This window comes from Drosophila innubila (assembly GCF_004354385.1).
Source record: "Drosophila innubila isolate TH190305 chromosome 2L unlocalized genomic scaffold, UK_Dinn_1.0 4_B_2L, whole genome shotgun sequence".
NCBI lineage: Eukaryota > Metazoa > Arthropoda > Insecta > Diptera > Drosophilidae > Drosophila > Drosophila innubila.
The window spans coordinates 80,349-93,273 of NW_022995372.1; the positions used below are offsets into that span (position 1 = coordinate 80,349).

At 38.9% G+C, this 12,925-nt stretch overlaps 1 protein-coding gene and 1 pseudogene across 1 annotated transcript; both read left to right on the plus strand.

The window, feature by feature from the left end:
- Window positions 1-4,567: 4,567 nt before the first annotated feature.
- Window positions 4,568-6,179, plus strand: LOC117779507 (the record flags this gene model as incomplete). The annotated part of the gene is made up of 3 exons (XM_034615727.1): window positions 4,568-4,786; window positions 5,232-5,405; window positions 6,156-6,179. Coding segments are annotated over 3 exons (417 nt in total), but the record flags the coding sequence as incomplete, so codon positions are not given.
- LOC117779509 overlaps window positions 5,819-12,925 on the plus strand; it is a 7,399-nt pseudogene continuing 292 nt past the window's right edge.

Genomic DNA, 12,925 nt, shown 5'->3' on the forward strand with positions numbered 1-12,925 from the left:
TATGAAAAAATTGGAAATAAATATTATTATACATCCAGAAAATACGACGAAATAACTTGGTATGAGGCTTTGCATAAGTGTCACACATTAGGTGGACACTTGATAAGTCTGACTGAAAATGATCCACTAAATAAAATAGGAGAAAAATGAAAAATATTATACATCCCAATTTCTGGACAGATCTCAGCGATCTTGGCCAGGAAGGTGAATTTGTCTCCATGACAAGCGGATTAAAACCAAATTTTGTGATTGGTGTGAGGGTGCAATAAAGGAAACCCAAAAGTAACTGTGTGCATATTCACAATACGAATTCAACTAAACCCTGTATGAGATCTATTTCCTGCACTACTAAACATGGCTACGTTTGTGAATCGAATATCCGAGAACCATCTCGATAGTTTACTGGTAATATTATTGTATAGATTTTTAAGTTTTCATTTATAATATTTTGTTTTTCTAATAACATAAATTATTTCTAATATCATTTAAATAAAGTGATTAATTATGCATTTCTATAATCGGAGCACAGTTCAGTGTTCATTTTTATAATATACGTATGTACTTATAAATAGAAGCATATTCATCCAAAAGATTTTTAGCATCAGCCCCAAGTTATGCAGCATTTCTTTAAGAAACTGGAACTGAAACGAAAAAGTCGAAAGAAAACCCTTTACCGAAATAGTTGTTTTGGGACGAACAGTAACGCCAAGTAAAAGTTCACAATTATATAAAATCAAAGTAAGATTAACTACCATATATATTTAAAGGATTTGGTTCATTATTAAGAATTCTTAAACAAAGAATTGGTTTAAGAATTATTCATAGAACGGCAATAATTAGTTTATTGATTCATAAAAGTTAATTAATTCAGGTTATGTGAAAGTTTTAATACAAAAGAGTATTTAATCTTCAACGTTCCGAAATTCGTTCTGCCTTCGAATAAAATTTGTTTTATAAACTTAGATTCGGAGTTTAAAGTACACGGAATTAGCTCGCGGAATTAGCTCAGTCAATGAAATCTATCTATTTGAGTATCTACACAAGGAAAGCATGTTTTCAGTTTCTATATAGAATTCACGTGTGCAACCCTGAACTTTACTTTTAAAACGAATCTTGTATCTTTGTCTGTAAATCGAATTAATTCAAACTCAATTAGGCGATTGAAAATATTTACATATGAGAGCATACCAACAGAAATATATATTTTATAAACAAAATATTTTGGATAGATTTTCATCAAAAGAATGTTAATTAACATTTAATTCTGAAATGAGTATATATTCTGATTACAATTTCGTTAAAAATTTAAGGGTACTACTCACAATATTAAAATACAAAGCATATCTGCTATATAGTAAGAATATTTTTAGCATGGAAATATTTTAAATTTTTCAAGGAAACTAAGGGCCGTTTTTTCATAGTCCAGTTAAATTTTATCAAACTGGAAGATAGTTGCTTTTCGTTATGCAAAATTTTTCCAATTATAAGAAAATAGCAAGTTTTGTTTTATTTTCTGTTTTTTACTTTTTTTATAAAGTATAGGACTGTACAAGGGTATTAACATCATTACCGTTAATAATAATAAATTTTAGTATTGAGATTTTATGTAATTTTTATAAGAATATACTTATTTTAATACACTCTAATTTCGACATATATAAATCCAAGTAATTAGAGTATATTTTAAGGTTAAGTCTCCGATAATGTTATACAACAGAAATTTACCCACAAGCTGGAATTTTAAGGATATAGCTTGTGCTGTTATATAGTTCTTTATTTATTAAAGAGAGAATTTGGTTTGAACATGAAAACTTTGTACGTCGCAATGTGACGCAAGTGGTTTTGTGTTTCGAATATATGAGTGCTCGTTTGAATACTCGTAATGTCATCACTGCAACTGGCCCGCAGTTCAACGACTAAGTTAGCCTCTGACGTATGAGGTGTTAAGTGGTGCAGTGGTGCAGCGATCGGTTAATCAGAAAGCGCCGACAACGGCGGCTCACCTTTAAGTAACCGTGAAAAGCCTTATAGAATGCTGTTATCATCTCTAACGGGTATCACCTGCATCCCATGCCCAAGGGCGACTGGTCGTATGCGTGATATGCAATCTGAATATTTAAATCAAATGTAATCGAATTATTATCAAAACATAAATATTAACATCCACATGATCCGCACTTCCGAACAAGTGCTCATAATCATTATCATCAACCACAACGAAATTCAAATAATAATGCGAGTAATAAAAATAAACATATATATATATAATTCTCTTATTCATTTGTCGAGTGGCGGCACACGCTTTTTGGTGTGACTTTTATTTTCTATTATGTCTTTTTGTCTGGTGTAAATTTCCGTAGGTCTAATTTGGTGTCAGCGCCTGACTGACTGGCCAATCGTTAAGTTATCACTTATCAGCAATAGCCTGATTTCTGAATTCTGAATTCTGAAACTGTGGCACGCGGCGCTTAAGCGCTAATCACATCCCTCTCGCATGTGTGTTAGCAACGTTCTGCCGACTTGCTGGCTATAGCTATCGCCTTATCAAGGTCAAGGCTTACTCAAAATTAGTCCTCGCCCGTCTGTAGTTGCCAACTTTATCAGCTACGTCCGCCGATCAGGTGAATTCGCTTCGTTTCTAGCCCAAAGCACGCGTCTTTGTTTTCTTTTTGTTTTATGCTTGAGTTTCTATAATTAAATCATAACTTGTCATTGCTTTGGCAACGATAGGAAAAAAGTTTGCTGCTTACCTATCTTCTACCTTTTCTCTCTATATATAAAACAGAACTGAATAACTGAATAACACACCATGTAACAGCCTACTTTTTCCTATATTTATTATACATATTACATACGAGGCCATAATACTATTCCTCTTTTACATAAATGAAATGTTTATTTCACAAATAATTATCAATGCTATTTAAATTGAGTTGTAATTAAAACCATTTAATAAAAAACAAAAATTTTCATTATATGTCATTATTTTATTGCTATTTAAATTTAATTTTAAATTCATTTAAATTTTATTTTCAATGCTACTGATATAAAATTTCATTACCACTACTATTTGTAATGTTACTGAAATTTCATTTTCATTAGCACTACTATTTTTAATGCTACTGAAATTTTTTATCATTAGCATTATTATTTTTAACTCAAGTGAATCTGTATTTTAATTAACATTATTGTTTTCAATTCTAATGAAATAACCAATGCATTACAAAATTGGTTAATTTGTCACAAACCTGGTATGTATGTACTAGAGAGCAGGAAGAAATTGTCTCAGCTATGTTGTGTGAAAAATTCATCCCACTTGCTATTACTGTTTTGGCTACACAATTAGCAGTATCAGGGAGTCAGTGTGCCCAGTTTTAAATATATAGATATAAGACATTTAAAATTATAATCTGTCCTTTTTCATATCTATTTCCGCCTGAGGTCATTTTCAATTTATAGTAAGTCGCCCGATTTGATCAAAATTTGTCAAGATGTATCTAAAATTAAAAGGGTTTTAAGGCCGATCGTTCCAATGACAGCTTTATGTAAGTGATCTGATGTTTGGCAAAATCACAAAAGTGTAAAGCTCTTTTGACTTTGTGACTTTGTCGACTAATGATCAAAAATGCAAACTCACTTCTGAAAAAAAAACTAAAATATAGAATGATTTTTAAAATGTTTTCAGCTGTATTTCTCTGTAATTGGATGATTTCATGACCTTAGTGCGATTGAGCCGTATTCCACGTGAAATACTCGTATCAAATTGGTAATTAAGGTGCTTGAGTAAATCGCAAGTACTTGCTACTGAGACATGTACACTTGTATATATATACAAAACCATTGGATAAGATAAGCTACACAAAAAAATGTCATTTCCTGTCATAGTCGAGAGTGTACTATTACTAAATATATGGTTATCAGATCTAATAAGAATCATAAATAAAACTGAGATCAAACTCGTAATGTGCTTAATTTAGATTTAGAGAGTACGCTGATAAATGAGTACATATTATATAATCTCGGAGATCATTGCACCTAAGCCAATTTAATAGATACTTTCTGTGGATACCTTTAATCTCTATTTTAATTTTCTCTATTCTCTATTAATTTTCGTTGACTATGTTATAAGAATGTAATGCAATTTTCCTAATAAATTTTATAACATTAAAAATACAATCAACAAAAGTAGATTTAACTCTTCAGTTCGAATTAAAAATATATTCAAAAATATTATCAAGCAGGCCTAAAATAATTGTCACTTTAGATGGTATATGGAATTTATTTTAAAATTTCTTCATAAACAAAGAAACTTAGATCGAAAACATACGTTAGGAAACCAAGAGCTGAAACAAGAAAACCATCAATAATATTTATTAAAAATATAAAGTTTAATTTTGGAAGAGAAAAATTTAAAATGGAAACAAATACAACATCATTGCTGCCATACGTGTTGGATCTGCTCAGTCGAAAGCCAGATTTAAGTAATTATCCCTTCAATTTATTCTGTCTGCTGAATCGCTTTTAATTGATCTGATATTTGAGCAGGCTCAACCACCGAAGAGCTGTGAAGAAGGATGTGGTCATCGAGGATGTGATCAGTCCATTTGGATCATTGCAACGTGCCGTGGAATTTGCCATCGAGCTGGGCATGAATATTGGACTACTCTCTCTGACTGAGGAGAAGGTGCTAATGCCATTCAAACTGAAGCCAAGCGCATCGAATATCAAGAATACAGCACTGCCGCCGACACAGTGTCGCAGTTTGATCAAACGTCTGGCCAAAACGGTAAGAGATTTCAAAAAGTAATTAAGTTAATTACATTTTGTACATTATTTGAAGCTTTGCCTACACAAAAATCATCAATAATCTGTATCAAACCGAAACGCATATTGGTTTTAGTTTCGCTTTCGGCTATGTTCGAAAAAATCTGTTTAGCAAAAACTTCTCATTTTAACTTTGTTACGGTTAACGATCTCTTGTTTCTTTCGGATTCGAAATACCGGTATGGTTGTCAAAATTTGGAACATGTTTCAAAAAATATTAATTGATTAAATGACCAATTTCAATCGGGTAATACGTGCCAATTGTTACGTTCCTTCTTGTCATAAACAAAAATATTGTATAAGTCGTAACAAATAAACATAATCAGATTCAGATCCTATCAAAAAAAATTTATATTAAAATTATTAGAAAAAAAAATTCAAACAACTTTATAATGTCTAATCCGTAGATGAGGACAACCCAAGCAAACTCCTGCAAGAACAAAAAGCGTGCTTCGGTTAAGGCCAAGTCGAAATCTAGGAAAGCAACTTATCGGATAGGCACCACAAGACGCCCCTGGCGTCCAAAAGGGCAAGAAACGATGTACAACGACGAAGACTCGCAGTCAAACAACAATAAAGCTGTTGTTTTAACAATTTGGGCTATTGTGTTATTGAACTGGGCCCAAAACTGGGTCAAAATGGCGACGCACACTTGGACTAATTGTTAATTTGGGTGGGAAGCGGTAGGGGTACCCAATAGGGGTAGGGGTAAGCGAACCTGTCCTGGTTCCTTGTGTGCGTCGCATTTTCTGTTTAAAATCGTTTTGAGGCAAATTTTAATTTAGCATTTTAATGAATTATTCAGTGGATCAAATTCGTGCACTCATTATGAAATCGCTTAGTATTTAGTATGGATATAGGCAATTATTTATGCAGTCTTAGCTTTAGCTATATTCTTCCCTTCCCCCCTCGTCTGTCTGAAAGCATAAAAAGAATGCGAAGACTGCGCGAAGCGTTCAGTGTGCCGTCGGATCAGGTCCGAGTCGATTGTGATATTATCGTGGATCAAACATTTATATTTCCTATATCCATATCTAATATCTAATATATATAACATTCGATAATATCCTTTTCGTATACGCGATCAACACAAATCAAAGGATATTTAAGGATATACTCGTAAAGTGCCTGCAATGTGGTGAAAGTGATTATACTCCACAATCTAGTGCGTAACTCTTCAAGTGTATTTCAAGTGCAACATTCGCAAAGGTCGAGACATTTGTCGAAGAATTAGACCACAAAGTGGCGTGTTTAAAATTTTGTTGTTTTTGTTACAATCGCATATCGAAAGTTCCTAAAACAGAATCTAATTTAATTGTTCACACTTTTAGCTTGAACTGCTGAAGGCGAAATAATCGCAATAAGTCGATCAAAAGTATAAAACGAATCGAATAAGCCTGTGAATAACATATATTATCAAGGACCGAAAAGAAACAAAATTTTAACTAGTAAATAAATTAATGTGAAACAGTAACAGTAACATTAATTACACCGAAAACAAATATGTATAACTTACATAAATATACAAAATGTTCAATCTTATTTTGAGTTTTTAACTATAATTATTTAAACCAGTGGTGTATAACGAAAATTAAATAATTTCTCTTATATGTACGGCTAAATACCTTCATATAAAAACCACTTGTCCTTAAAAGATTATTAAGGATACCACAAGTATGACCTTCATGTGGAAAAAAAAATTTTAGAAAACAGTGGCAAGAGTGCTAAAACCAGAAAAACTAAAACTTTTAAAAGGTTATAAAACTAAAGACCTATAAGCATTTCAAACAAAATTTTGCATATAAAAATATAATTTTTCTTGAGGTGTTAATTTTAATTAATCTTGCAAATGAGATTATTTTTGCATGGAAACAAGCTAATATATATAGTCTCAATGTGCATAAATCGATTGGGCTAATCGTCTGATTAAGATTCTGACTAAAGTTATATAAAAAACGAATGAAATTTTATGTATGCACTAGGAGATAATTCATCGTTGTATACTGCATTTCTATTAGTAATAAAATAAATTATTCAATATATTATTTTGTATAAAATGGAACAAAGAGAAGTGGAAGTATTTTTTATATCACTTCTATATTAAAATTCAACCTCCAGCGATTGACTCTAATGTTGTCATCATATGTTTTAATCATATATTTTTTTAATATATCTATTTTAAGTTTTTAGTTAAAGTGATAACCTATCCGACCCTGAACCACATTAAATAAATCATTACAATGGCTAATAAGAAGAAAGCGCAACAGCCGAACGCAACAAATGACGATGACTCCGTGGTAGAGGGTGATCGTCATTTCCTTACGAACGGGAAATTGCCGGAGAGCAGTAACATAGAAGAGTTCAAGCAGAATTTCAACGGCATCGATATGGTCACAGATAATCCCAGACGTTGGGAGGCAGGTAAACTATCTACGAAATATACTGCTTTTTCATTTCATATCCTTGTCGAGGATCACTATATCTTAAATTTGCCACAGAAAAGTGGATGAAAATAAACCTTTAGTCTAAGAAACTTCATAACTCATTACAGAATTTTCCGAAAGCGGTCTTCAACTAGTTTAACTCGATAATATTTTTTTGACGAAAAAGTTCATGTAAATTTGAAACTTAACTCTAATTTGATTTATCCATAATAACTGAAAATTCATTTTATTCCATCATGTCCGTTTTTTTCTTCACTTTTTCGATAACTTTAAGCTATCATAGCCTTGTCAAAACTTTACCGATTTCCTTGCGGAATATCCATTTAATCACTATATTTGCTCTTTTTTGATTCTGCATCAAAATGGGGAAACTCACTTATTTTCCCATCACTGTCTATTTTTAGACCCCGTACCTTAAAAAAAAGTACAGGGGTCTATTGGGTTTGTTTTAACGAATATGTGCGTAACAGGCAAAAGGAGGCGTGGCAGACCCTATAAAGTATATATATTCTTGATCAGCATCAAAAGTCAAGTCGATATAGCAATGTCCGTCTGTCTGTCTGCCCGTCTGTATTAACACCTAGATCTCAGAGACTATAAGAGCTAGAGACACCAAACTTGGTATGTAGGTTCCTCTATATTGCAAGCAGATCAAGTTTATTCCGAAATCCACGCCCCTTTATCGCCCACAAATCGAAAAAAATGTCATATCCAAATTATAAGAACAATTTAAAAGCTAGTGACACAAAATTTGGTATGTAGATCCTCAATACTGCAGGCAGATCAAGTTTGTTTCTTTTTTTAATCGGACCACTATATCATATAGCGCCCATAGAACAATCGGTCGAAAATCAAGTTTTAGTATGAAAAACTTTCTTGTTTTATGAGATATCGTAATCAAACTGATAAAATAAGCATATAACTTGGTTTTTTATATATTCTGTCCAAAGTTGGTTTAAATCAGATCACTATATCATATAGCTGTCATAGGACCGATCAAGAAAATCAAGTCTTAGTATGAAAATCTTTTATGTTTTATGAGACACGTAACCAATCTGATAGAATATACATTTAAGTTAACTAAATATTTTTAATTTTTCCATAATTATTTTTTTTGCCATAGTAAGAACGGTCTCCGACAGTCGAGTATGCTCGACTGTAGCACCATATTTTGCCTTGATACTGTTACCTTGATACTGCTTCGCAGTCTAAACGCAAGCGGTAGAGCTCTACACTTACTTTCTGATTCTTACTATAATAGCATATGGTTTACCGGAGCGCATGGCGAAAATGCGGATGAAGATCTGGAGAAATTCGATGACCAATTCTTCAGTGTACCAAAAGCAGGCGGAATTGATGGATCCTTGTATGCGGATGCTTTGGAGCTGACACACGAAGCCATTATCGATGCGGGCATCAACCGTCGGAGTTACGGGGAAGCCGTACCGGCGTCTACATAGGCCTCCCTTTGTGGAGACGGAACATGAGATACCCAACATGGAGCCGAGCAGCATTAATGGTTATTGCTTGACAGGATGCCCGCGCCATGTCGCCAATCGCTCCTATACGTTTGACTTTAGGGTCCCAGCTTCATTGTGGACACCGCCTGCTCCAGCTCCCTTGTAGCGTTGTCTCACGCCTATACGGATATGAGGGCTGGTCGCTGTGATTACGCCCTGGTAGCGGCGTTAATCTCATACTGAAACCGATTTTCGCACTGCAGTTCCTGCGTTTGGGATTGTCAGCCAAGATGGCGCCTGCAAGACCTTTGATGCGGCTGCCAATGGTTACGCCCGAGCCGACATGTGCCGTGGTATTCCTGCAGCGCAGGGCGAAACGTGTCTATGCCTCCATTCTCAATGTGCGCATAAATACGGATGGGTTCAAGGAACAGGGTGTCACCTTTCCGACGGTCGCATGCAGGAACAGTTGCTCCGGAGACGTACGGTGAGATCGGTCTCAGTCCCGACAAGGTCATCTACGTCGAGGCTCATGGCAGCGGTACGCCGGTCGGCGACGATCAGGAAGCCAACATGCTGAGCAACTTCTTTGCCGTCCCCACACGAACCAATCCGCTGTGGATTGGTTCGGTCAAATATGGGGCATGCGGAGCCAGCATCGGGAGTAAGCGCATTGGCCAAGATGATCATTGCCATGGAGGAAGGTGTTATACCCAAGAACTTGCACTACCGCAAATCCGGCAGTACCCGCTTTGGTCGAGGGACGGCCAAGGTGGTGGACCGCAATCTGCCTGGCAGGGTGGTATTGTGGGACTTAACTCCTTTGGCTTTGCGGTGCCAACGCTCATGTCATCCTCAAGTCCCACGCCAAGAACAAGAGTCCCATCGGAGGGGCAAAGGATCAATCGCTGAAACTGGTTGTCTGCTCTGGCCGTACCGATCAGGCGGTCCAACAGTTATTGGATGCAGCTGTTAAACATCGCAACGATGACGAATTTCTAGCACTGATCAATGACATTCACTCGCAGCCAATTTCATTGCATCCATATCGTGGCTTTGCCGTTCTGGGCAACACGGGCATCCAAAATGAAATTATACCGTACGAGGAGCCACGACCCATTTGGTTCGTCTGCTGGCATGGGAATCAGTGGGCCAGTATGGCCAAGGATCTTATGCAGTTGGAGGTGTTTAAGCAGTCCATTCAACATTGTGCCGATGCCCTGGCACCAATGGACTTTGATCTGATTGAAGTGCTCACGCGATCAACGGAAAGTACTTTCGACAACATGCTCTACTCCTTCGTATCGATTGCGGCCGTACAGGTCGCACTGACGGACTCTTGAGGACGCTGAGCATTGAGCCGGATGGCATTATTGGACACTCGGCCGGAGAGTTGGGAGCAGCTTACATGGATGGTTGCCTTACCGCCGAGCAGACCGTGCTGGCAGCCTACTGGCGTGGCAAGTGTCTTGAGACACCGAGGATTACAGGGCAAAATGGCAGCGGTCGGACTCCAGTTGGGATGAGATAAAGCAGCACTTACCCTCGGATTGTTATGCCGTCTGTCACAACAGTGATGACAACTGCACAGTCTCCGGTCCGATTGCATCCATGGATGCAACCATTAAGAAACTGCACAGCGGGCATTTTCGTCAGGGCTGTGGGTTCGGGAGGTTATGCTTTCCAGCAGATATATCGCAGATGCGGCTCCAATGTTGCGCAAGAATCTGGAGCGTCTGATTACGGAACCCAAGCAACGATCCCAACGTTGGCTCAGCACCAGCGTTCCAAAGAGGGATTGGGAAACTGCGTCCAGCCGTACAGCCTCTGCAGCATATTTTATCAACAATCTGATATCGCCAGTGCTGTTCAATGAAGCCATTCGTCATATACCGCAGAATGCATTGATTGTCGAGATCGCACCGCATGGACTCTTTAGGGCCATACTCCGTTCGCTGGGACCGAGAATAAGCTACGTAAGCCTGATGCAGCAGGGTCACCCCAACAACAGAGTTCCTTCTAGGTCAGATTGGTCAACTGTATGCAGCGGGTGGTCAGCCACAATTGCTGAGATTGCCTCTGTCGCCAGCAGTCAGTTATCCGGTCTGTCGAGGCACTCCCATGTTGAGTTCACTCATCGGCTGGGATCACACGCAAAAGTGGAACTACCCGAAGTTCAAGGGCGGCAGACAGGGTAGTCAACAAAGCATCGAACTTGATCTGAGTAAGGAGGAGAACGCCTTTCTGGCCGGACATACAATCGATGGTCGTATACTCTTTCCGGCAACCGGTTACCTTACGCTCGCTTGGATGATGCTCGCCCAGCAACAGGAAAGTTACCAGCGCCCGCCCGTTGTCTTTGAAGACGTCATCTTCCATCGCGCTACGATTCTCGGGCTGGATGCTGCTTCGGCCGTCAAACTGGCTGTCAATTATTTCCAGGAAAGGCGGCTTTGAGATTTGTGAGGGTAGTATCCTGGTGGCATCAGGAAGATTCAGCTGGTCGCCAACGTGCAGCAGGAGCAACTGCAACTCGTCGATCTTCCTGGCAGCGCTGGAGTAACTAAACTTTATACCAAAGATGTTTACAAAGAGTTGCGATTGAGGGGCTACGATTATAGTGGTCTCTTCCAGGGTATCGTGGATATGGACATAGTTGCAGTAGCTGGACGTCTCCTATGGTCGGATAACTGGATCAGCTTTATGGACACCATGCTACAATTCTGCATACTCAGTAATTCTCTACGGGAACTGTACGTTCCCGGGATTGAGCGTGTTGTAATCGATCCCTTAAGCACTTTGAGCTGACCAAACAACACCAACAGAAGCCTGCCCGTCTCCTGGCATCGTAGTATATCCGTGATCAAATGCGGAGTATTGAAATACATCACATGAAGACGGCGAACGCAACGTCGATCAGGCGGTCAAGGACGTCCCAGTCTGGAGCGGTACAGCTTTACGCCGTATCAGCAGGCAACAGTTCCCCGAGGGATCAGGAACGTGCTAGGCTCATGGCCTTGACCGTGGCAATGCAGTTATCATTGAGAACAGCGGTGGAGCTGTCAAACTCAAGGGTGTGGAAATTGCCGGTACTCGCAACAGCCGGAGAATCCTACGGCTGTCAAATTGCTTGAGCTTATCGAAAGGGAACCCATTCTGGCCCGATATAATCGTAGCAACCACCAGCAACAATGAATCAGAGCTAAGTGAATTGCTGAAGGACTCGGGTTCGAGTGATCGCAGCGGATCTTATCGACTTTGGAGTGCGACTTTCTTTATGCCCTTAACCTGCTGCAATCGCCAGGCCTTCAATGCAGCACAGCATTGATAGTCTTAAGCCGGAGACTGGTTTCCTTCTATTGGAGGAGTGCCAACAGCTATAAAGCCACGGGACGAGATCAACTGCAGCGCTTCCAACTCTTGCCTGTCCTAGAGCAAGCCTATGACAGCGATCGCCTCTTGATTCTCGCCAAAAAATTCAACGATAATAATCGCTCCATGTCCATGGTTATTCGCCTGACCAATGAGAACTTTAAATGGGTTGCAGATCTGAAAAATGCATTGGCTAAAACCCAGACGGAACTAATCTATGTGGTAGCTCAGGGGGAGCCCAGCACAGGAGCTTTGGGCTTTGTGAACTGCCTGAAACGGGAGCATTCGGGCAACCGTGTGCGATTATATTTGCTGCAGGATCTAGGCTTACCCGCATTCTCCTGGCGGAACCTTTCTACCAAAATCAGTTGGCGAAGGACTTGTCCATCAATGTGTACTGAAACGGCAATTGGGGTAGCTATCGGCATCTTCCTTTGAGGCTAATCTACTCTGCTGTGGAGCAAGCTATGTCAATACCTTAGTCAAGGGTGATCTCTTCCTCCCTCAAATGGATTGAAAGTCCACGCACCACAACTCAAATTCAAATGGCCAGCAAATGGGAACCCTGCACTGTCTACTATGCACCCCAACTTCCGGGACATTATGTTGGCATCCGGGAAACTAGGGTGTGGATGCACTGCCTGGCAACTTGGCTCACCAGGACTGCGTTTGGGGGCTGGAATTTGCCGGTCGGGATTCGCATGGTCGCCGCATCATGCTTGGCCATGTAATGCCAGCCAAGTCCTTGGCTACCAACTGTCCAGCCAACAAGAATCTCCTGGGATATTCCTGATAAGTGGACCATGGAGGAGGCTCCACGGTGCC